Source organism: Polyodon spathula, chromosome 40 (assembly GCF_017654505.1).
Source record: "Polyodon spathula isolate WHYD16114869_AA chromosome 40, ASM1765450v1, whole genome shotgun sequence".
NCBI classification, from domain to species: Eukaryota; Metazoa; Chordata; class Actinopteri; order Acipenseriformes; family Polyodontidae; genus Polyodon; species Polyodon spathula.
In genome coordinates, this window is record NC_054573.1 from 4,126,925 (window position 1) to 4,153,025 (window position 26,101).

Sequence of the window (26,101 nt, forward strand, 5' to 3'; positions counted from 1 at the left end):
ATGGTAGAGAAATGAACATTCAATTCTCTGACAACAGCTCTAGTGGACATTCCTGCAGTCAGCATGCCAATTGCACTCTCCCTCAGAACTTGAGACATCTGTGGCATTGTGTATGTGACAAAACTGCACGTTTTAGAGTGGCCTTTTATTGTCCCCAGCACAAGGTGCACCTGTGCAATGATCATGCTGTTTAATCAGCTTCTTGATATGCCACACCTGTCAGGTGGATGGATTATCGTGGCAAATGAGAAATGCTCACTAACAAGAATGTAAACAAATTTGTGCACAAAATTTGAGAGAAATAAGCTTTTTGTGCATATGGAAAATTTCAGCTCATGGAACATGGGACCAACACTTTACATGCTGCGTTTATATTTTTGTTCAGTGTATTATTCAGTGTGTTCTTTTATATGTAAAGTACAGGTACCTGGTACTATAAATCGTTAGACTATAGAAAGGGTTAGACTTAGTCTCATACTTAGTATCCTGTAGAGGGCAGCAGCAGTTATTTTGGGGTTCGTTGCAATTGAGATCTCTTATAGTACGCAGCTGGGGACTAAATTCAGCTGCCAAGTTCGCTGCAGTTGGTATGTAACTTGTGTGCTAGTATAGTACAGAGCTGCGTACTAACCATGGGATCATCCCCAGTTAGTACGCTGCTTTCAGTTCGTTGCAATTGACCCACTCTGTCTGTCTCTCTGTATATCACAACACTGTACAGAGGCTGTCTGTCTGTCTCTGTGTATCACAGCACTGTACCGAGGCTGTCTGTCTGTCTGTGTATCACAGCACTGTCCAGAGGCTGCCTGTCTGTCTCTGTGTATCACAGCACTGTACAGAGGCTGTCTGTCTGGCTCTCTGTGTATCACAGCACTGTACAGAGGCTGTCTGTCTGTCTGTGTATCACAGCACTGTCCAGAGGCTGCCTGTCTGTCTCTGTGTATCACAGCACTGTACAGAGGCTGTCTGTCTGTCTCTGTGTATCACAGCACTGTCCAGAGGCTGTGTGTCTGTCTCTGTGTATCACAGCACTGTCCAGAGGCTGTGTGTCTGTCTCTGTGTATCACAGCACTGTACAGAGGCTGTGTGTCTGTCTCTGTGTATCACAGCACTGTACAGAGGCTGTCTGTCTGTTTCTGTGTATCACAGCACTGTACAGAGGCTGTCTGTCTGTCTCTGTGTATCACAGCACTGTCCAGAGGCTGTGTGTCTGTCTCTGTGTATCACAGCACTGTCCAGAGGCTGTGTGTCTGTCTCTGTGTATCACAGCACTGTACAGAGGCTGTCTGTCTGTCTGTGTATCACAGCACTGTTCGACGGCTGTCTGTCTCTCTGTATCGCAACACTACGGAGGTAGTGCAGGTAACAGTGATCTAGTCTCATGTTACTGGTTGTGTCTGTACATGTATATGTGTGCATGTTTGTTTGCACATAGGTGTAAATGTGCATGTTTGTGTGTTCATATGTTTATGTGTGTATATGTTTGTGTACATAGGTGTGTGCATGTGTGTGAGTGTATATGTATGTGAGTGAGTGCATGTGTGTGCATGTGTGTGAGTGTGTGTGAGTGTGTGTGAGTGTGTGCATGTGTGTGAGTGTGCAGTCGTGATGCTGTGCTGGGGGGTGCACCCACATGGTGTTGATCTCTTGTAGGTTTTTTTATAAAGATTGAACTGTTTAATACTAAGTGATGGTGAGGACATTCTTCAGCTCAAGAGGAGAGGATCTGAATCTGGAGTCTGTCTGTCTGTCTGTCTGTCACGCTTATATCTGAAAGTGTATCAAGTGAACCGCATGTTAGATTATGATGAGACTTGCTGAGGACATTCTTTATATGATCTGTCATCTTTCTGGGGTGTATGGAGGCTGTGTGTGTCTCTCTCTCTCTCTCTCTGTCTCTCTCTCTCTCCGGTTCTCTCGCTCTGTCTCTCTCTCTCTCTAACTTTCTATTCTTTTTTTCCAGCTCTTCCGGGAGGTGCGGATAATGAAAGGCTTGAATCATCCCAACATAGGTGAGCTGCAGACACAAAACCAGTAACACACCAGTGCAATACCAGTCCAATATCAATAACACACCAGTCCAATATCAGTACTACACCAGCACAATACCACTACCACACATGTACTTTACCAGCACTACATCAGTAACACAACAGTCCCATCCTGCGTTGTGTTTGTGTGTTGTGCTGTGTAACATTGTAACTCTGTTTCGTTGTGTTCTGCAGTGAAGCTGTTTGAAGTGATCGAGACGGATAAGACTCTCTATCTGGTCATGGAGTATGCCAGCGGGGGTGAGTGAGGGGGGGTACAGACTACATGATCATGGAGTACGCCAGCAGGGGAGAGTGAGGGGGGTACAGACTACCTGATCATGGAGTACACCAGTGGGGGTGAGTGAGAGGAGACAGACTCTCTATCTGGTCATGGAGTACACCAGCGAGGGTGAGTGAGGGGGGGTACAGACTCTCTACCTGATCATGGAGTACACCAGCGGGGGTGAGTGAGGGGGGTACAGACTCTCTACCTGATCATGCAGTATGCCAGCGGGGGTGAGTGAGGGGGGGTACAGACTCTCTACCTGATCATGCAGTACGCCAGCGGGGGTGAGTGAGGGGGGTACAGACTCTCTACCTGATCATGCAGTACGCCAGCGGGGGTGAGTGAGGGGGGTACAGACTCTCTACCTGATCATGAAGTACGCCAGCGGGGGTGAGTGAGGGGGGTACAGACTCTCTACCTGATCATGCAGTACGCCAGCGGGGGTGAGTGAGGGGGGGTACAGACTCTCTACCTGATCATGCAGTACGCCAGCGGGAGTGAGTGAGGGGGGTACAGACTCTCTACCTGATCATGCAGTACGCCAGCGGGGGTCAGGGAGGTGGTGAGAGTACAGGGCTCTCCTAACACAGAGGTGTGGGAGGAGACACACTCTCATGCAGGCCCAGGAAGTATCTACACAGTCAGAGGCTGAACCAACAAACACACAGACTGCTCTGGGGCAGGAACACATGGGAAAGAAAAGAATGTTCAGCTGCTTTATCAAGTTTATAGAGCGCTGTCTCCTCTCTCTCTCTCTCTCTTGGATTGTGGGCGGGGCTTGCAATAATAATAATTTGATATATATAGTAGTTTGTTTGTGTGTTTGTTTGCCGGGTGTGTGTTTGTCTCATTCAGCGGGGTTGGGGAGGTTGTGTGCCGGATGACGGCTTGTCCGTGGAGTAGAGTGTTAGCAATACTCATCTCTCCAGTTGGAACAATAGAACCAGAAAGCAGCAGCTGTGGTCTGCTGAGTATCGAAAGGGAGAAAGATCAGGCTCTCCACAGCATTGAGAGCAAAAAGCTTTATCGCCTCCATGTCAAGACAGCCCATTTCAGGCAGCTGCAGGGGCTTACTGACACTAAATGGAGGGGCTTACTGACACTAAATTTAAGGCCTATCTGGAGAGTTTTGTATAAGTTACCCCTGTCTAAGAGAGGTGGGGCTCTTCAGTGGAGGCTTCTCTACTGTACAGTGAGTACGGGAAGGTTTCTTCATAGCGTTGACCCCAGTGTCAGTAGCGAGTGCTGTTTCTGTGGACAGGAGGAGACCATCTTTCACGCCTACAGTGATTGTGGAAGGAGCTGCGGCAGGATCTCCTGCAGTCTCCAGGGGTGGCATTCAGCAGAGAGTTGTTTATTTTCGGTGTCCCCTACAGTGTCAGAACAAGAGGCAGGAGCCTTTTAATTAAGGTTATTGTTGGACAGGCCAAACTGGCCATTTTGAAATTAAGGAAAAATCAATTTTTGGGGCCAGGGTTGACTGAGCTGGGGAGGTGGTTTCAGGAATCTGGCAGGTTTCCAGACTGTGGTGTGTGGGAGACTCTGTGTGCTCACTGACTCCGGGGGGGGGGGGGGGGGGGGGGGGGGGTTCTCAATTGTTTGTGTGTTAACTTAAAAAAAAAAAAGGGAAAAGTTTTTAATTGGTCTTCTTAGTGTATTTTTTTATAGTTATAGTAGTGTTTTAGAAGGATTTTTAATTTTTCTTGTATTGTTTTATGGCTTATTAGATTTATTTTTAATGTTTCATTAAAGGATCTCAAAAGTCTCTCTCGCTCTCTCTCTCTCTCTCTCTCTGTCCTGTCCCTCTCTGTGTCTCTGTCTGTCTATCTCCCTGTCCCTCTCTCTGATCTCTGTGTCTCTCTCGGCAGGTGAAGTGTTTGACTACCTCGTATCTCATGGGAGGATGAAGGAGAAAGAGGCACGATCCAAATTCAGACAGGTGAGACCGACCCTGACCCTAGTTTCCTCAGAGTATCTGAGGAGCACCCTGAGTGAACAGACTTCCTGTTTCCTGTAGAGATCATGTGACAGTGTGCAGAGCCTATCATTCGACTGTCCGGATCGAGCTCCACAGACTAGGGTCTCTGCTGTCAAGTGGGCTGATTCACCACTGAGAGTGAAATTCAGGCTGATTCACTATTAGTGTGAAATGACAGAAGAAACAGCTGCTTGGATTGCTGTTAAATTCTAGTTGACGACAGATATTGACAACTGAATTGCTGTTGCTAATTGACAGTTAATTAATTAATTAATTAATTAGGTAATTAACAAAATGGAGAGTGAAATCAGGTGAGAAGAAATGGAATCTCATTGGGTGAGCACACACAGGTACGCGAGTGAATTGCTGGAAACAGTCCTGGTGTATGGTAACAACTCGATTGACAAGAAAAAATCACTTGTGTATCTCTGGCCTAAGAAAAGCAGCAGCCATCACAAACCAGAGCAGCTGTTTATTCAGTCCTTTCAGTCTGAGTGGTGAATCGCCAGCGATCCTCGTCTGGTTTCTGTGGAGCTCGATCTGAATAATCTAATAATGAGTTTGTGCAGCACTAACAGTGAGACCTTCCATACCAGCCTGCTCTCTCTCACACTCTGTCTCTATCACACACTCTCTCACACACTCTGACTCTCTCCCTCACACTCTCACACTCTCTCACACTCCCTCACTCTCACACACACTCTCCCTCACACTCGCTGTCTCTCTCCACACACTCACACTCTCTCGCACTCTCCCCTCACACACTCTCACACTCTCCCCCACACACTCTCTATCTCTCTCCCTCACACACTCTCTCACACACTTTCTCTCTCCCTCACTCTCTATCTCTCTCTCACACACACTCTCACACTCTATCTCTCCCTCACACACTCTCTATCTCTCTCCCTCACACTCTCTCTCTCTGCAGATCGTGTCGGCTGTGCACTACTGTCACGAGAAGAACATCGTTCACAGGGACCTCAAGGTGAGGCGGGGTCTCAATACAGATTGTACCTCCAGACAAGGGAGTGGATATCTCCTCTCCCCTTCTTCACTTGTCTGCCCTGTCCTCCTCTATCTCCCTTCTCCTCTCCTCCCTCTTCCTCTCCCTCTCCCCTCCTCTTCTATCTCCCCTCTCTCTCCTCTTCTCCCTCTTCCTCTCTTCTTTCCTCTCTCCTCCATCTTCCTCTTCCTCTCTCCTCTCCCCTCCGTCTGCCTCTCTCCTCTCCCCTCTCCTCTCCCCTGCTGTATCTCCCCCTCTCTCCTCCATCTCACTCTTCCTCTCCATTTCGAAATCCCTCTCCCTCTCTCCCCTCTGTACGTAGTAGTTTGGTTTGTCAGGTTAAACTCCTGATAATGTCAACTCTGCTTATTGTCACAGTGTATGCTCAGTCCCTGTGCAGTGTTATTACACTGGCTCTTCTGTATAATCTCTCTCTCTCTCTCTCTCTCTCTCTCTCTCTCTCTCTCTCTCTCTCTCTCTCTCTCTCTCTCTCACTCTCACTCTCTCAGGCTGAGAACCTGCTCCTCAATGCTGACTCCAATATCAAGATCGCTGACTTTGGCTTCAGCAACGAGTTCACTCTGGGCTCCAAGCTGGACACCTTCTGCGGCTCGCCTCCCTACGCAGCCCCCGAGCTCTTCCAGGGCAAGAAATACGACGGGCCTGAGGTGGACATCTGGAGCCTGGGAGTCATCCTCTACACCCTGGTCAGCGGATCACTGCCCTTCGACGGGCAGAACCTCAAGGTGAATGGGGAAGTGGGCTAGGGGAGGGGAGAGGAGGGGCTATGGGTTAGTCCCTGCACATTCCCCTGGTCAGCCAGCGGCTCGACGGGCAGACCCTCAAACGGAGGGGTAGGGCTAGGGGTAGAGGGGAGGGGTCATCTCAACACTGCAGGACTGAGAACTCCACTCAACACTGCAGAGCTGTATAGCGGTCTATAGGAAAGAGATCTCCACTCTCAACACTGCAGAGCTGTATAGCGGTCTATAGGAAAGAGATCTCCACTCTCAACACTGCAGAGCTGTATAGAGGTCTATAGGAAAGAGAACTCCACTCTCAACACTGCAGAGCTGTATAGAGGTCTATAGGAAAGAGATCTCAACACTGCAGAGCTGTATAGAGGTCTATAGGAAAGAGATCTCAACACTGCAGAGCTGTATAGAGGTCTATATAAACTGAATCAAGCAGACAAGCATTTTGGGCTGTAGTGCCTTCATCAGTGTTATTGAAACTAAACTGAGTGAAACAGTTTGTGAAAGGCACTATATGAATTCAGTGCTGCTGTAGGAACTCAGGAGTGTCTTGCTGTTGTAACAAGCATGTCTGTCCCTCTGTCTCATTGTCTATGTGTCTGTGTGTGTGTGTGTGTGTGTGTGTGTGTGTCTGTCTCTCTCTGTGTCTCTGTGTGTCTGCCTGCCTGTGTGTCTGTCTGCAGGAGCTGAGGGAGAGGGTGCTCAGAGGGAAGTACCGCGTCCCCTTCTACATGTCCACTGACTGTGAGAACATCCTGCGCCGCTTCCTGGTGCTCAACCCAACCAAGCGCTGCACCCTGGAGGTGAGGAGGGGAACTGCAGTGCAGAGTGGATTTGTCACCAGTGGGCTTACTGCCTGCTTGTATTTCACACAGCAGCCTGGACTAGATGTGTATATAATATGCATAGCTAGCGTGTGATGTAATCTCCATCTGATACCTGACAGTTATCAACATTCTATTAGTATTGAAATGCTAATAGAAAACAATGACATTCCAAAGCTATGTAACCTCCACATTGTTTTAAAAACAAAAACACAAAAAAAACTTTACAATCTAAACCTGCTAAAAACACGTTTAAATGAAACAGACACGAATAAAGGTATTTGTTTGTGCATGCATGTGGGACGGAAGGGAGTTTCTGTAAGGTGTTACTGGTCCTGTCTCGGCTCAGGACATTGTCTGATATATTCAGGGTACCATGTCGCTGTTCTCACCCAGAATAATCACTATCGTATCTCTCTCTGTCTCTCTGAGTCCCACCAGCAAATCATGAATGACAAGTGGATCAACACTGGCTATGAGGGGGATGAGCTGAAACCACACCTGGAACCACAGGAGGATTACAATGACGCCAAACGCATCGGTGACAATTACCATCCCCTACACCATCCCTCCCTGCACACTCCCCTACACCATCCCTCCCTGCACACTCCCCTACACCATCCCTCCCTGCATACTCCCCTACACCATCCCTCCCTGCACACTCCCCTACACCATCCCTCCCTGAACCTTCCCCTACACCATCCCTCCCTGAACCTTCCCCTACACCATCCCTCCCTGAACCTTCCCCTATACCATCCCTCCCTGCACCTTCCCCTACACCATCCCTCCCTGAACCTTCCCCTATACCATCCCTCCCTGCACACTCCCCTACACCATCCCTCCCTGCACCTTCCCCTACACCATCCCTCCCTGCACACTCCCCTATACCATCCCTCCCTGAACCTTCCCCTACACCATCCCTCCCTGAACCTTCCCCTATACCATCCCTCCCTGAACCTTCCCCTATACCATCCCTCCCTGCACCTTCCCCTATACCATCCCTCCCTGAACCTTCCCCTACACCATCCCTCCCTGAACCTTCCCCTACACCATCCCTCCCTGAACCTTCCCCTACACCATCCCTCCCTGCACCTTCCCCTATACCATCCCTCCCTGCACACTCCCCTACACCATCCCTCCCTGAACCTTCCCCTACACCATCCCTCCCTGCACCCTCCCCTACACCATCCCTCCCTGCACACTCCCCTACACCATCCCTCCCTGCACACTCCCCTACACCATCCCTCCCTGAACCTTCCCCTACACCATCCCTCCCTGAACCTTCCCCTACACCATCCCTCCCTGAACCTTCCCCTACACCATCCCTCCCTGAACCTTCCCCTACACCATCCCTCCCTGCACACTTCCCCTATACCATCCCTCCCTGCACACTCCCCTATACCATCCCTCCCTGAACCTTCCCCTATACCATCCCTCCCTGCACACTCCCCTATACCATCCCTCCCTGCACACTCCCCTACACCATCCCTCCCTGCACACTCCCCTACACCATCCCTCCCTGCACACTCCCCTATACCATCCCTCCCTGCACCTTCCCCTATACCATCCCTCCCTGCACACTCCCCTATACCATCCCTCCCTGAACCTTCCCCTATACCATCCCTCCCTGAACCTTCCCCTATACCATCCCTCCCTGAACCTTCCCCTATACCATCCCTCCCTGCACACTCCCCTATACCATCCCTCCCTGAACCTTCCCCTATACCATCCCTCCCTGAACCTTCCCCTATACCATCCCTCCCTGAACCTTCCCCTATACCATCCCTCCCTGCACCCTCCCCTATACCATCCCTCCCTGAACCTTCCCCTATACCATCCCTCCCTGAACCCTCCCCTATACCATCCCTCCCTGAACACTCCCCTATACCATCCCTCCCTGCACCCTCCCCTATACCATCCCTCCCTGAACCTTCCCCTATACCATCCCTCCCTGCACACTCCCCTATACCATCCCTCCCTGAACCTTCCCCTATACCATCCCTCCCTGAACCTTCCCCTATACCATCCCTCCCTGAACCTTCCCCTATACCATCCCTCCCTGAACCTTCCCCTATACCATCCCTCCCTGAACCTTCCCCTATACCATCCCTCCCTGCACCTTCCCCTATACCATCCCTCCCTGCACACTCCCCTATACCATCCCTCCCTGCACACTCCCCTATACCATCCCTCCCTGAACCTTCCCCTATACCATCCCTCCCTGAACCTTCCCCTATACCATCCCTCCCTGCACACTCCCCTACACCATCCCTCCCTGAACCTTCCCCTACACCATCCCTCCCTGAACCTTCCCCTACACCATCCCTCCCTGCACACTCCCCTATACCATCCCTCCCTGAACCTTCCCCTATACCATCCCTCCCTGCACCCTCCCCTATACCATCCCTCCCTGCACCTTCCCCTATACCATCCCTCCCTGCACCCTCCCCTACACCATCCCTCCCTGCACACTCCCCTACACCATCCCTCCCTGAACCTTCCCCTATACCATCCCTCCCTGCACACTCCCCTATACCATCCCTCCCTGCACCTTCCCCTATACCACCCCTCCCTGCACACTGCCCTATACCATCCCTCCCTCACACTCCCCTATACCATCCCTCCCTGCACACTGCCCTATACCATCCCTCCCTGCACACTCCCCTATACCATCCCTCCCTGCACACTCCCCTATACCATCCCTCCTTGCACATTTACCTACCCCCTAAACTCTCCTCTACCCTTCCACACTCCCTTACCCCTCTATATTCCCCTACCCTACTACCCTGTTAAACCAGTCCTCTCTTCCCTACCCCTCTACACTCCCCTACCCCTGCACACTACCCTACCCTACCACCCTGTTAAACCCCTCCACACTCCCCTCCCACTCCTCTACCCCTCTGCACTCCCCTCCCATTCCACACTCCTCTACCCCGCCACACTCCCCTCCCACTCCACACTCCCCTGCCACTCCACACTCCACTACCCCTCTATACTCCCCTCCCACTCCACACTCCACTACCCCTCTATACTCCCCTACCCCTCCACACTCCCCTCCCACTCCACACTCCACTACCCCTCTATACTCCCCTCCCACTCCACACTCCCCTACCCCTCCTCACTCTGATGTCAGAGTATTGAGGTTTCTGAAGCTGCAGGATAGTGATGCAGACAGGTCTGCACTGCCCTATTCAACACTGTGGTGTGTCTCTGAACACCTCTCTTTTCTCTTTCTCAGAGGTGATGGTGGGGATGGGATACTCTCGTGAAGAGATCAGAGACGCTTTGACCAATCAGAAATACAACGAGTTGACAGCAACGTACCTGCTGCTGGGGCACAAGAACCAAGAGGTGAGAGACTGCATGCTGAGCTTCACCACAGGGGGGTGCTGTATAGAAGTTAGTCTGCAGTACTGAGCTTCACCACAGGGGGGTGCTGTATAGAATTTAGTCTGCAGTACTGAGCTTCACCACAGGGGGTGCTGTATAGAAGAGAGTCTGCAGTACTGAGCTTCACCACAGGGGGGGGGGGGTGCTCTATAGAAGACAGTCTGCAGTACTGAGTTTTCCCGTCAGAGATGACAATTAGACATCCGTTGCATAGCAGTTTGATCCATTCCTGGTTTTACTGTCAGTTTAATAATTAGAGACACCTGAGCTTGTCACCTACACACTGTGGCTAATCAAGCACCTAGTAAAACCTGGAGTGGGTGACAACACTGCTGTGCAATAGGAGGCTTATTGCCGTGGTTTCTGTTCTGATTCAGCTCTGTTGTGTTTTCTCTCTCGATTCCAGCTGGATGGCCTAGACTCACGCTCTGGCAGCAGCCTCTCTCTGGCCCGGCTCCGCCCCAGTAATGACATCACCAACGGAACCAGCAAGCACCCGACATCATCGACGACGTCATCGTCATCCTCGCACAGCAAGAGCCAGCGCAGCTCCTCCACTTACCACAGGCAGCGCAGGCACTCGGACTTCTGTGAGTCCAACAAGCCAGACCCTAAACCCTAACCCTCCCCCCTCACCCCTCACACAGGCTCCTCTTCCAAAAACGCCCCACCTGTGCAGAAGATTCTCTTAACCTGCTTGTGACAGGACAGCGTCACTGGCAATGCTGTTAGATACCAGAAGTTGCAGTTTCAAACGCCAACGCGCATGTTTCATAATAAATAAACTCAGGAACAAACGCTAACAGAACACATTACCAAATAAAATGGCACAATGGCCAAAATAAATGGTCTACACAAAACACTCAAGTAAACAAAACAGATGGGACATCACAGAACACGAAAACACATCCCCTCTCTCCAACACCAACATGAACTCAAACCATTACTTCTCACTAACACCCGTGATCACTCTGTTCAGGCAGTGTTTCCCACACCAACACACATACTCGTGCACCGGCAGGGCTTTCCCAGCCACACTGCCACACACCTCCCCCTGTGTGCGCAGCACACACGGCCGCCATCGGCCACCTCCCCTCCAAAACACCAACCGTGTCCCTCTTTCCCCATGTGGATCCTTGTGGGCGGGTTGGTGATCGGGGCTGTGGTGGAGGTCTCCTCGCCTCTTCCTTTTGCCAGGGTGTCCTCACTGCTGACAGCGGGACGAGGTATTCAGGCAGTGCAAATGCTGCTAGTGGCAATGCTGACAGGTTTGCGGGGCACTTCAGCAGTGGAAATGTTACTTCCTCCAGACCTGCAGCCAGCAGTGGCATCGCTGGTAGTGGCAATGCTGACAGCGGAAGTGCTGGCTCCTCCAAACGTGCAGGCAATGCTGGCAGCAGTGAGGGACACTCCAGTCGTGGCAACTGACACACTGCCCCTCTCTCCTCTCGCCCTCTCTCTCTGTTCTAATCCTCTCCTCTCTCTCCCTTGCCCCAGGCGGCCCCTCCCTCCCGGCCGCTCTCCCGAAGCGCAGCTCCCCCAGCACGGGGGACTCTGATCTGAAGGAGGAGCGCATGGTGTCCCGCAAGGCGAGCTGCAGCGCGGTGGGGAGCCGCACCATCCCCCCGAGCAGCCCCATGGTGAGCAGTGCCAACAACCCCAACAAGGCAGAGATACCGGAGAGGCGCAAAGAGGCCAGCGTCGCCACTGTGAGTACCAGAGAGAGGGGTACAGGGAGACCACTGTGAGTACCAGAGAGAGGGGGGTACAGGGGGACCAGAGAAAGGGTGGTACAGCATGACCACTGTGAGTACCAGAGAGGGATACAGGGTGAGAGGGGGGTTGTGCTTTCTTTCTCTGCTATGTGTGAAAGGCTTTATTAAAGGAGTGGATGAGATCCTTGGAAGACGAGCAGCTCTAATTGGGTTGTATTGAGATGCTGCTTCACTGCCCTCATTACATAATAACTGTAATTAGCAGGCTGTGTTTTATTTATTTAATTATAAGTCATGTCCCGTCACATCCCATTGGTAACACATGCACTGAATACAGAGCAGCAGGCTGAGATCCAGTATCCAGTAACTGATTCATTTCCGCTGGTCCTGGTGAATATTATTTGAACTGGTCTCATTTTGGAATTCAAGACACACCCGAGGCTATGTGCTGGGTCTGTCAGGACTGGCTGTGTGCTGGCTGTGTCAGGACTGGCTGTGTGCTGGCTGTGTCAGGACTGGCTGTGTGCTCGCTGTGTCAGGACTGGCTGTGTGCTGGCTGTGTCAGGACTGGCTGTGTGCTCTCAGGACTGGCTGTGTGCTCTCAGGACTGGCTGTGTGCTCTCAGGACTGGCTGTGTGCTGTGTGCTCTCAGGACTGGCTGTGTGCTCTCAGGACTGGCTATGTGCTGTGTGCTGTCAGGACTGGCTGTGTGCTCTCAGGACTGGCTGTGTGCTGTGTGCTGTCAGGGCTGGCTGTGTGCTCTCAGGACTGGCTGTGTGCTGTGTGCTCTCAGGACTGGCTGGGTGCTGGGTGCTCTCAGGACTGGCTGTGTGCTCTCAGGACTGGCTGTGTGCTCTCAGGACTGGCTGTGTGCTGTGTGCTCTCAGGACTGGCTGTGTGCTCTCAGGACTGGCTGTGTGCTCTCAGGACTGGCTGTGTGCTGTGTGCTCTCAGGACTGGCTGTGTGCTCTCAGGACTGGCTGTGTGCTGTGTGCTCTCAGGACTGGCTGTGTGCTCTCAGGACTGGCTGTGTGCTCTCAGGACTGGCTGTGTGCTGGGTGCTCTCAGGACTGGCTGGGTGCTGGGTGCTCTCAGGACTGGCTGTGTGCTCTCAGGACTGGCTGGGTGCTGTGTGCTCTCAGGACTGGCTGTGTGCTGTGTGCTCTCAGGACTGGCTGTGTGCTCTCAGGACTGGCTGTGTGCTGGGTGCTCTCAGGACTGGCTGTGTGCTCTCAGGACTGGCTGTGTGCTCTCAGGACTGGCTGTGTGCTGTGTGCTCTCAGGACTGGCTGTGTGCTCTCAGGACTGGCTGTGTGCTGTGTGCTCTCAGGACTGGCTGTGTGCTGTCAGGACTGGCTGTGTGCTGGGTGCTCTCAGGACTGGCTGTGTGCTGGGTGCTCTCAGGACTGGCTGTGTGCTCTCAGGACTGGCTGGGTGCTGTGTGCTCTCAGGACTGGCTGTGTGCTCTCAGGACTGGCTGTGTGCTCTCAGGTCTGGCTGTGTGCTGGACTGTGCTCTCAGGACTGGCTGTGTGCTCTCAGGACTGGCTGTGTGCTCTCAGGACTGGCTGGGTGCTGTGTGCTCTCAGGACTGGCTGTGTGCTCTCAGGACTGGCTGTGTGCTGGGTGCTCTCAGGAATGGCTGTGTGCTCTCAGGACTGGCTGTGTGCTGTGTGCTCTCAGGACTGGCTGTGTGCTCTCAGGACTGGCTGTGTGCTCTCAGGACTGGCTGGGTGCTGTGTGCTCTCAGGACTGGCTGTGTGCTCTCAGGACTGGCTGTGTGCTGGGTGCTCTCAGGAATGGCTGTGTGCTCTCAGGACTGGCTGTGTGCTGTGTGCTCTCAGGACTGGCTGTGTGCTCTCAGGACTGGCTGTGTGCTGTGTGCTCTCAGGACTGGCTGGGTGCTGGGTGCTCTCAGGACTGGCTGTGTGCTCTCAGGACTGGCTGTGTGCTCTCAGGACTGGCTGTGTGCTGGGTGCTCTCAGGACTGGCTGCGCTGGATGCGGTTTTGTCCCCCAAACTCGGAATCTGTGGGTTAGTCACCCACTTTGACTAACCCAAATCCAATAAAACGTCAGTTTATTGAGATGTGTGTCAGCAGCCTGCAACAATTAAAATAAATAAATAAATAGGAATAAAAACTGGACAGTGGTGCAGTGAGAGAGGACTGTGCAGAGATTCCCTGAGGGCAGCGAGGGCGTGCAGAGATGCCCTGAGGTCAGCGAGGGTGTGCAGAGATGCCCTGAGGGCAGCGAGGGTGTGCAGAGATTCCCTGAGGGCAGTGAGGGTGTGCAGAGATGCCCAGTAGGTTACACCCAGGTCAGCTTTAGCGGTCATGTAGAATTGTGTGTTACAAACTGACTGACCTGCTCACGATACAATTAATAGCTTACTGGTATTCACACTAGGACACTATCCTTTTGTATCTTTTTTATGAATTAGTCATGTCACTGTGAAGCAGTGTAGGAATAGTCAGGATGGAAGAAGTAACCCTAGCTCTGAGTGTGTGTGCCTGTGTTCCTGTCTCTGTATGTGTATCTGTTTCTGACAGGCCGTACTCTTGTGTTTCAGAATAACATCCCAGCCAGCGCGATGACCCGGCGGAACACATATGTGTGCACTGACCGCTCGAGCACCGAGAAGCACTCTCTGCTGCAGAACGGCAAGGAGAACAGGTACGATGACCCGGCGGAACACATATGTGTGCACTGACCGCTCGAGCACCGAGAAGCACTCTCTGCTGCAGAACGGCAAGGAGAACAGGTACGAGAGGAGAGCAGAGAGACCAGCCCTGAGACACAGCGTATACACTGCACTGGAGACCAGCCCTGAAACACAGCCTATACACTGCACTGGAGACCAGCCCTGAAACACAGTCTATACACTGCACTGGAGACCAGCCCTGAAACACAGTCTATACACTGCACTGGAGACCAGCCCTGTAACACAGTCTATACACTGCACTGGAGACCAGCCCTGAAACACAGTCTATACACTGCACTGGAGACCAGCCCTGAAACACAGTCTATACACTGCACTGGAGACCAGCCCTGAAACACAGTCTATACACTGCACTGGAGACCAGCCCTGTAACACAGTCTATACACTGCACTGGAGACCAGCCCTGAAACACAGTCTATACACTGCACTGGAGACCAACCCTGTAACACAGTCTATACACTGCACTGGAGACCAGCCCTGAAACACAGTCTATACACTGCACTGGAGACCAGCCCTGAAACACAGTCTATACACTGCACTGGAGACCAGCCCTGAAACACAGTCTATACACTGCACTGGAGACCAGCCCTGTAACACAGTCTATACACTGCACTGGAGACCAGCCCTGAAACACAGTCTATACACTGCACTGGAGACCAGCCCTGTAACACAGTCTATACACCGCACTGGAGACCAGCCCTGAAACACAGTCTATACACTGCACTGGAGACCAGCCCTGAAACACAGTCTATACACTGCACTGGAGACCAGCCCTGAAACACAGTCTATACACTGCACTGGAGACCAGCCCTGAAACACAGTCTATACACTGCACTGGAGACCAGCCCTGAAACACAGTCTATACACTGCACTGGAGACCAGCCCTGAAACACAGTCTATACACTGCACTGGAGACCAGCCCTGAAACACAGTCTATACACTGCACTGGAGACCAGCCCTGAGCTATACACTGCACTGGAACCAGCCCTGTAACACAGTCTATACACTGCACTGGAGACCAGCCCTGAAACACAGTCTATACACTGCACTGGAGACCAGCCCTGTAACACAGTCTATACACTGCACTGGAGACCAGCCCTGTAACACAGTCTATACACTGCACTGGAGACCAGCCCTGAAACACAGTCTATACACTGCACTGGAGACCAGCCCTGAAACACAGTCTATACACTGCACTGGAGACCAGCCCTGAAACACAGTCTATACACCGCACTGGAGACCAGCCCTGTAACACAGTCTATACACTGCACTGGAGACCAGCCCTGTAACACAGTCTATACACTGCACTGGAGACCAGCCCTGTAACACAGTCTATACACTGCACTGGAGACCAGCCCTGTAACACAGTCTATACACTGCACTGGAGACCAGCCCTGTAACACAGTCTATACACTGCACTGGAGACCAGCCCTGTAACACAGTCTATACACTGCACTGGAGACCAGCCCTGTAACACAGTCTATACACTGCACTGGAGACCAGCCCTGTAACACAGTCTATACACTGCACTGGAGACCAGCCCTGTAACACAGTCTATACACTGCACTGGAGACCAGCCCTGAAACACAGTCTATACACTGCACTGGAGACCAGCCCTGTAACACAGTCTATACACTGCACTGGAGACCAGCCCTGTAACACAGTCTATACACTGCACTGGAGACCAGCCCTGAAACACAGTCTATACACTGCACTGGAGACCAGCCCTGTAACACAGTCTATACACTGCACTGGAGACCAGCCCTGTAACACAGTCTATACACTGCACTGGAGACCAGCCCTGTAACACAGTCTATACACTGCACTGGAGACCAGCCCTGAAACACAGTCTATACACTGCACTGGAGACCAGCCCTGAAACACAGTCTATACACTGCACTGGAGACCAGCCCTGAAACACAGTCTATACACTGCACTGGAGACCAGCCCTGTAACACAGTCTATACACTGCACTGGAGACCAGCCCTGTAACACAGTCTATACACTGCACTGGAGACCAGCCCTGTAACACAGTCTATACACTGCACTGGAGACCAGCCCTGAAACACAGCCTATACACTGCACTGGAGACCAGCCCTGTAACACAGTCTATACACTGCACTGGAGACCAGCCCTGAAACACGGTCTATACACTGCACTGGAGACCAGCCCTGTAACACAGTCTATACACCGCACTGGAGACCAGCCCTGTAACACAGTCTATACACCGCACTGGAGACCAGCCCTGTAACACAGTCTATACACTGCACTGGAGACCAGCCCTGAAACACAGTCTATACACTGCACTGGAGACCAGCCCTGAAACACAGCCTATACACTGCACTGGAGACCAGCCCTGTAACACAGTCTATACACTGCACTGGAGACCAGCCCTGTAACACAGTCTATACACTGCACTGGAGACCAGCCCTGAAACACAGTCTATACACTGCACTGGAGACCAGCCCTGAAACACAGTCTATACACTGCACTGGAGACCAGCCCTGTAACACAGTCTATACACTGCACTGGAGACCAGCCCTGTAACACAGTCTATACACTGCACTGGAGACCAGCCCTGTAACACAGTCTATACACTGCACTGGAGACCAGCCCTGAAACACAGTCTATACACTGCACTGGAGACCAGCCCTGTAACACAGTCTATACACTGCACTGGAGACCAGCCCTGTAACACAGTCTATACACTGCACTGGAGACCAGCCCTGTAACACAGTCTATACACTGCACTGGAGACCAGCCCTGTAACACAGTCTATACACTGCACTGGAGACCAGCCCTGTAACACAGTCTATACACTGCACTGGAGACCAGCCCTGTAACACAGTCTATACACTGCACTGGAGACCAGCCCTGTAACACAGTCTATACACTGCACTGGAGACCAGCCCTGAAACACAGTCTATACACTGCACTGGAGACCAGCCCTGTAACACAGTCTATACACTGCACTGGAGACCAGCCCTGAAACACAGTCTATACACTGCACTGGAGACCAGCCCTGAAACACAGTCTATACACTGCACTGGAGACCAGCCCTGAAACACAGTCTATACACTGCACTGGAGACCAGCCCTGTAACACAGTCTATACACTGCACTGGAGACCAGCCCTGAAACACAGTCTATACACTGCACTGGAGACCAGCCCTGAAACACAGTCTATACACTGCACTGGAGACCAGCCCTGAAACACAGTCTATACACTGCACTGGAGACCAGCCCTGAAACACAGTCTATACACTGCACTGGAGACCAGCCCTGAAACACAGTCTATACACTGCACTGGAGACCAGCCCTGTAACACAGTCTATACACCGCACTGGAGACCAGCCCTGTAACACAGTCTATACACCGCACTGGAGACCAGCCCTGTAACACAGTGTATACACTGCACTGGAGACCAGCCCTGTAACACAGTCTATACACCGCACTGGAGACCAGCCCTGTAACACGGTCTATACACTGCACTGGAGACCAGCCCTGTAACACAGTGTATACACTGCACTGTGCAGAAAACACAATCCTCTTTATTAGGAATAAAGCTGTATTTGCCTTCTTTAATGGAGTGCGTACTTAAAGTGCATTTATTCTCTCTCTCTCTTTATCTCTCTCTCTCTCTTCCTCCCCTAGCACCGTGTCTCACCGTGTCCCGCCCCCCTCCCCCTCCTCTCACAGCATTGCTGCGGGGGCGTCCTGCTCCTCCTCCTCCAGCGGGGAGCGCTCTCGCCTCTCTCGCGGCTCCTCCATCCGCAGCACCTTCCACGGAGGGCAGCTCCGGGACCGGCGGGGACCCTCACACCCCCCCACGTCCCCCACCCTCTCCCACGATGCCTCCCCCCTGCCACATGCACGCAGCCGGGCCACATCCAACCTATTCAGCAAGCTGACCTCCAAACTGACCCGCAGGTAAGAGAGAGGGGAGAAGGGGAGGGGGGAGAGCCAAGAAAACCAAACTGACACACAGGGGAAGGGAGATATGAGGGAGGGGTGAGGTGGGGGGGGGAGAGAGAGGGGGAGAGGTGTAGAGGGAGAAATGGGAAGACAGGTGTAGAGGGATGGATGGAGAGGGGGACAGGGAGACAGATGTAGAAGGAGGGATGGGGAGAGGGGGATGGAGAGAGGGAGGGGGAGAGGTGTAGAGGGAGAAATGGGAAGACAGGTGTAGAGGGATGGATGGAGAGGGGGAGACAGATGTTGATGGAGAGAGGGAGGGGAGACAGGTATAGAGGGAGGGAGGTGTTAATGGTGGGATGCAGAGGAGGTGAAGGGAGGGATGGAGAGAGGGAGGGTGAGAGGTGTAGAGGGAAGGAGAGGGATGGAGAGGGAGATGGAGGTGTAGAGGGAGAGAGGGGGAGGTGTGGATGGAGGGATGGAGAGGAATGGGTGTGTAGTAGGAGAGAGGGAGGTGGAGGTGGATTGGGAGGGGGAGTTGTAGAGGGAGGGAGGGATGGAGAGAGGGATGGAGAGAGGGAGGGGAGGTGTAATACCAGGATGCTTCTCGCTGCCTCTTCCCTGCTGGCTGCGCTGACCTGTGTTCTCAGTCTTGTTTTTTTTTGCTTCCTGCTCCAGTCTTTGTTTGATCTCCTCCCTCCCTCTCTTTCTCTTTCTCTTTCTCTCCAGGGTCACTCTTGACCCGTCTAAACGACAGAACTCAAACAAATCTGTCTCCGGCTGCCCTCTACCGCAGGCATCTAAAACAGTTAGTAAGTCTCTCCTCTTACTGTCCTGTCTCTCTGTCTCTCTCTGTATCTGTCTATATGCCTGCCCTCTACCACAGTTAATACGTCTCTCCTCTTACTGTCCTGTCTCTCTGTCTCTCTCTGTCTATATGTCTGCCCCCTAACACAGTTAGTAAGTCTCTCCTCTTACTGTCCTCTTACTGTCCTATCTATCGCAGGGGTATAAAACAGTTAGCTAGTCTCTCCTCTTACTGTCCTGTCAGTCTGTCTGCGTTTCTGTCTGTGTGTGTCTCTGTCTGTCTGTGTGTGTGTTTCTGTCTGTCTATATGTCTATCTGTCTGTGTGTCTCTGTCTCTTCACTCTCTCGTGTCTCTCTGGCCTGGCAGTGTGCTGTACTTGTGGATTTAGATTGAATGGTTTAACAACGCCAGGGTGGAAATGTGTCTGTCTGTCTCCAGCTATGGGTCCAGTCAAGCTGTGCAGCTGGATCGTGGCAGACAGAATGTGTCCCCTAGACTTCCACAAAAACCTTTAACCCTTCATTCAGTGACGTGTCATCTAGCTAGCAGGGAGAGCGTCTCTCTCTCTCTCTGTGTCTCTAGCTCTTTCATTTCTAATTGTGATTTTTTTCTGTTTTTTATCGAGGGTCACAGACGAACCTGAGAGAGTCTGCAGACCTCCGATCACAAGGTAAGACAACTCAACACTGTAGAGCTGTATAGAGGTCTATAGGAAAGAGAGCTCCACTCTCAACACTGCAGAGCTGTATAGAGGTCTATAGGAAAGAGAGCTCCACTCTCAACACTGCAGAGCTGTATAGAGGTCTATAGGAAAAAGAACTCCACTCTCAACACTGCAGAGCTGTATAGAGGTCTATAGGAAAGAGATCTCCACTCTCAACACTGCATAGTTGTATAGAGGTCTATAGGAAAGAGAACTCCACTCTCAACACTGCAGAGCTGTATAGAGGTCTATAGGAAAGAGATCTCCACTCTCAACACTGCAGAGCTGTATAGAGGTCTATAGGAAAGAGATCTCCACTCTCAACACTGCAGAGCTGTATAGAGGTCTATAGGAAAGAGAGCTCCACTCTCAACACTGCAGAGCTGTATAGAGGTCTATAGGAAAGAGAGCTCCACTCTCAACACTGCAGAGCTGCATAGAGGTCTATAGGAAAGAGATCTCCACTCTCGACACTGCAGAGCTGTATAGAGGTCTATAGGAAAGAGAACTCCACTCTCAACACTGCAGAGCTGCATAGAGGTCTATAGGAAAGAGAACTCCACCCTGAACACTGCAGATCTGTATAGAGGTCTATAGGAAAGAGATCTCCACTCTCAGCACTGCAGAGCTGTATAGAGGTCTATAGGAAAACTTCAACTCTTCAACTGATCCCAGCGCCGGGGGGTCTAACCATCACTGCCCTGTCAATCACAGCTCAGGCTCCTCTCACAGGGGCTCCCTGTTAAAGATGCTTCATTGGCTTGGTCCTCCGATAGGAATTCTCTCGTTCATTGCAGTCTCCTCACTCACAGGACTGTTTCTCTCATTCACATTAGTTTAATGGACCCCACGGTTCTGTTGCTTGACAATCTACAACGTCTAACGTCTGTCAAGCCATTAGATAAGTATGTCTTAGCTTGTGCTTTATAATGGTGGTAAATAATAATAATAATAATAATAATAATATATAATACAATCTCTCCCCCCCTCCTCTCTTGCAGTGGCTCTGTACCTGGGGATTCGAAAGCGCTCGAGTCCGGGGGGAGCGGGCGGGGACCTGGCTGGAGTGTGAGGGTGGGGCGGGACCCCTCGGAGGTGCTCGGGGCGGTGAGGGAGGGGGCTCAGGGCTGTGGGTGTCAGGTTCACCAGGCCGGCCCGTTCCTGCTGTCCTGCACGCAGGGGGTGGGGGGAACGCGCGTGGTGTTTGAGGCGGAGGTGTGCCAGCTCCCCGCTGGACCCCTCCTCACCAGTGCAGTGCGCTTCCGAAGACTCTGGGGGGCGCCCACGGGCTTCCGGGACATCGCCAGCCGGATCAGCAAGGAGCTGCACCTCTAAGGGTGGGGTGTGGGGTGTGGGGGGGGGGGATTGAAACTTGAAGCGCACACACGCGCACACACACACACGTACGTTTGTATTCTTATACTTGTGGGGACTTCTCATTGACTCTCACTATATTTTTTGTTACTATTTCTAACTCCAGTCAGACAAAACTCCGCACAGGGTGAAAGCCGACAACAAACTCAATATTTTGCCACTTTTTATTTTTATTTTTTTTAAAAGCATATTTACAAAGTGTGGAAGTCCCCACAACATTGCTTTTTCAGGAGTTAGTCTTTCTGGGGACATTTTCTCAAATTTTGTGCCCACATTGATAGTAATACCTTCCCACACCTGACACACACACCCACACACTCTCACCCAACCTCCCACCCACACACACCTCTCTCCTCTCCTCTCATCTACAAAACTTCTCAAGTATGTGTAGCTCTGAGGAGGGAGAGAAAGTGTGGGGCTTGAAACTTGAAAAGACACAGCAAACCCAGCAAACCCTCCTTTCAAATCTTCAAGAAAATGTAGCGTTTAGGGGGTGGTGAGTAAGACACTCCTTATCCCCTCTCCACCCTGTCCTCCCACCCCCCCCTTTTTTTTTCTTTTTTCTTTTTTTATTCGTTATTATATTTAGTTTCCAGCTGCTATTTAAAGAACAAATAAATCTCTTCGTTTACAAAGGTGGGAAGAAAAGTATGATTTCCCATTCTCTCTCTCTCTCTCTCTCTCTCTCTCTCTCTCTCTCTCTCTCTCTCTCTCTCTCTCTCTCCACTACCTCTCTCCTCCCTCTCCCTTTAGATGTAATTTTAATGAGTGGCCACTTGGTTGTGCTCTGCACTACATATAGAAAGCAGGAAATAGAGGTATTTTAATTGGGGAGTGAATTGGCTCAGTATTTTGATTTATTTCCCCCTAATTGATTTCATTGTTAACTTGTTAGGAGAAACTGTGGCACCCCTTTTTCTACAAATCAATCATCTCCACAAAGTCTCTCCACAGCTATATAATACTGAATGGACTGTCAAAACACTGCAGAGCTGTATAGAGGTCTATAGGAAAGAGAACTCAACAGTGTGTATGATATAGTAATGTATACAGTAGCAGTTACAATGGAATGACTGGGGGTGAGGCATTCGTTTATCACACCCTGACCCCTTACTTACTGAACACCCTGAAGAGATAATGGGCTCCTCTTTAAATATACTATAATTAAAAAGGGATGCTTCCGTTTTTCTTGATTGTCCCTAAACAGGAAGTACAGTTCAATCTCCCTCTCGCCCTACTGTCGTTCACAGGATGGGTTAGAAAGTTTACGACCGAGAGGAGTCCGTTCCGCTCATCAGATCTCGTCTGGTTGATCTCAGAACTTGTCAAATCGGTGATAAGGATCCCAGTAATTCTGCCTCAACATGACTAGGCAGCCCATTCCATCCCCTCCCCACTCTCTGTGTGAAGAAGAGTCTCCTTCAACAACATGACTAGGCAGCCCATTCCATCTCCTCCCCACTCTCTGTGTGAAGAAGAGTCTCCTTCAACAACATGACTAGGCAGCCCATTCCATCCCCTCACCACTCTGTGTGAAGAAGAGTCTCCTTCAACAACATGACTAGACAGTCCATTCCATCCCCTCACCACTCTCTGTGTGAAGAAGAGTCTCCTTCAACAACATGACTAGGCAGCCCATTCCACCCCCTCACCACTCTCTGTGTGAAGAAGAGTCTCCTTCAACAACATGACTAGGCAGCCCATTCCATCCCCTCACCACTCTGTGTGAAGAAGAGTCTCCTTCAACAACATGACTAGACAGCCCATTCCATCCCCTCACCACTCTCTGAGTAAAGAAGAGTCTCCTTCAACAACATGACTAGGCAGCCCATTCCACCCCCTCACCACTCTCTGTGTGAAGAAGCGTCTCCTTCAACAATATGACTAGACAGCCCATTCCATCCCCTCACCACTCTCTGAGTAAAGAAGAGTCTCCTTCAACAACATGACTAGGCAGCCCATTCCATCCCCTCACCACTCTCTGAGTAAAGAAGAGTCTCCTTCAACAACATGACTAGGCAGCCCATTCCATCCCCTCCCCACTCTGTGTGAAGAAGAGTCTCCTTCAACAACATGACTAGGCAGCCCATTCCACCCCCTCACCACTCTCTGTCCTCAGTCTGTCTCCACTTCCTTTTCACACTGTCCTCTGGTCCTAGTTTCTGAGTTTAAAGTATTGGTTCATGTTAACAACATCGACTCCTTTTCAGATTGTAAAGAATTGAGTAGTGATTGCTGTGAACATTGCTGAGCTCAAATTGTAAAAATGATAAGAAGCTGAAACAAGCAAGAATTTGAAACATAGTCCCATGAATGATACAAGGGTGAGATAGAGACAGATAGAGATTGAATTGTGCACATCCTTGTTAGTGTACGTTTAGACAAGACACTGAAACACAGGAGAGCTGGTGGAGAGGGAGTCAGAGAGATGGAGTGAGACAGAAAATGTAGAGAAGGGGTGATGGAAGGAGAGAGCAGATAGGAGGAAGGGGCAGGGAGGGAGCCACAGGCTCCTTTGCTGTTTCAGGGAAGCTCAGCCCGTAGGCTGGTCTGGGGAACCTGCTCTCCTATTCACACTCAGTTTTGTATTTGATTTTGTTACATGTTGGTATTGTGATTCCAATCCCTGTTGTAATTCCATTCCTCTCTCGATCCTGTGGAGGGCAGGATGGGAAAGTTTCTCTTCACTAAAGCAGTATTATAATTGCAGGTCTGGACCCCTTTGTGTGTCCTAGGACCCCCTGGCATTCCCAGGAGAAAGAAAGGCATTCAGAGCTTGTTCTCACTGCAGCCTCTTTCGGGATTCTGGTAGTCTTGAATTCAAAGTAGATTCTTTTTGAGTTCAGTTTTTTTTTTTTTTTTCAGTCCAGTTGGAATGTGTATTTGAATCTAAAGAGACTGCAGAGAGACAAGCTTCTGCATCACACTGTAGCCATATTGCAATAAGAATGTAGGTTTACAGTACAGTCCTGTAAAGAATTTGAAAGCATGCAAACAGAATCCGCTTGAATCCTAAACGGATGTAAATAATTCTTGGAACATAAGCAAATCTACTTGATTCTAACGTGAGCCTGAGACTGCAAAGACTGCATTAGAATGAATGCATTTTGAAGGCAGAGACAGAGTGACAGTCAAGGAGGTTCCCACACCCCTGCCTCTCAGTTCCTAAGCAATTCCCTGACACTGGGACTGGCACTGTATTGAAGACACTGAGAACTTAGGCACTCAATGAACTTTGAATCTCCACCCCTCAGCCTGGGATGAAGATGGTGACCCCTGCTGGACCAGCCTGGAAGTGTCTTAGCAGCAGTGCATCCTGGGAAAGCAAGTGTCTGTCTCTCAGCCAATCAGAAACCAGTCTGCACTCACGAATTGTTAACGATGCTCCCCCCCCCCCCCCCCCCCCCCCCCCCCCCCTTCTTTGATGCACTGACAGTGAGACAGTGAGGCTGGGGTGAGCAGAGTGAGAATGCCTAGTGTAAAGTACACTGGCTGTGATTCTCACTGTACTGGAGTGTGGAGTAACACTGGAGCACAAAGCACAGTCAGTCACATGAGCAGTGCGTCTCACCCTGTTACACAGAGTGAGAGATGAGGCGCTCTACTATACTATACCAAGAACTCATTTTTTACAGATTTGTCTGGTTTTATATTTCTTTGCACATTTGCCCAGCAGCAGAACCCTGACTAAACAATGGACGGACTCAGGTTTGTAAAGAAGGGCAGTGGGAGGCTGGCAGCCTGTTTGCTGCAGTGCAGCTCTGATACAGACTAACTACACTGAACCTGTCTACCCCTCACTCCCTCACTCCCACTCTCTCTCTCTCTCGGTCTTTGTACAAACCCCTCCGAGTGCTTGTATTTGTATTATTGTGTAGAAAAAGAAAATGGTCGAGTTTTTTTAATTAAGTTATTATATTGATGGCCCTTCTCGAGGGGCGTTTAGATGTAAAACTGGGGGGATATGGACCCTTGCCAAATAAAATTCACAAGTATTGGAGTCTGTGAGTCTGTCTGCCTTTTCTTTACCCTCCCTCGCTCCCTGGAGTGAGACTGCTGGACTGTCACTTCAGAACAGGCGCTTCTACTAGCACTTCAGAAAGACCTTCAGCAGCAGAGGATCAATAACCAGCAGGGCGTGCTGAGACTCTAACTCAATGTATTGATCAGCAAGTATTCAATAAAACCTTTCATTAACACGTTGATTTCAAAACAAGTTTTGAAAAGCGTCCCACGAGTGTTTCAAAAGTGGAAGAGCATTCCCTTCTGGGACGCTGACATCTGTATTGCCGTACTGAGGCGTGCAGTAGTGCTTGTGGTGGGTGATAACAATTTATTATTTCTTGTGACAGTGTAGTGCAATGTTGATCCGGTTTTGGGCTGGCCCAAGGCGACAGCTTCAGATTCGTCTTTAGCCATCTCGTGATACACAAACGCAGACAGTTCCTTAAACAGACACAAACAAACAAAACACGAATATTTCTCGTATGCTTTTCTCTGCGTCTCACACGGTCCTTCCAGTTTCTCAATACAAAACCAAGTAACGCAGTTCCGTCTCGTCCTTGGGTGCTTTGATTCAGAGCATTTAACTGTCCCAA

The 26,101-nt window shown here is 50.9% G+C and overlaps 1 protein-coding gene across 6 annotated transcripts in view; it reads left to right on the forward strand.

Annotated features, from left to right (window-relative positions):
• Positions 1 to 21,479, forward strand: part of LOC121304932 (MAP/microtubule affinity-regulating kinase 4-like) — a 43,191-nt gene extending 21,712 nt beyond the window's left edge. Inside the window, exons 4-18 of one of the 6 annotated variants that reach the window (XM_041236376.1) lie at positions 1,964 to 2,012; positions 2,226 to 2,291; positions 4,188 to 4,258; positions 5,226 to 5,282; positions 5,810 to 6,046; positions 6,739 to 6,858; positions 7,321 to 7,420; positions 10,118 to 10,230; positions 10,676 to 10,859; positions 11,767 to 11,978; positions 14,555 to 14,658; positions 18,358 to 18,633; positions 19,348 to 19,430; positions 20,060 to 20,096; positions 21,131 to 21,479. In XM_041236376.1, the coding sequence (XP_041092310.1) occupies positions 1,964 to 2,012; positions 2,226 to 2,291; positions 4,188 to 4,258; positions 5,226 to 5,282; positions 5,810 to 6,046; positions 6,739 to 6,858; positions 7,321 to 7,420; positions 10,118 to 10,230; positions 10,676 to 10,859; positions 11,767 to 11,978; positions 14,555 to 14,658; positions 18,358 to 18,633; positions 19,348 to 19,430; positions 20,060 to 20,096; positions 21,131 to 21,464 (2,043 nt within the window). In that variant the 3' untranslated portion in view covers positions 21,465 to 21,479. The other 5 variants (XM_041236372.1, XM_041236374.1, XM_041236370.1 and 2 more) reach the window with 5 other exon arrangements.
• Positions 21,480 to 26,101: the final 4,622 nt, after the last annotated feature.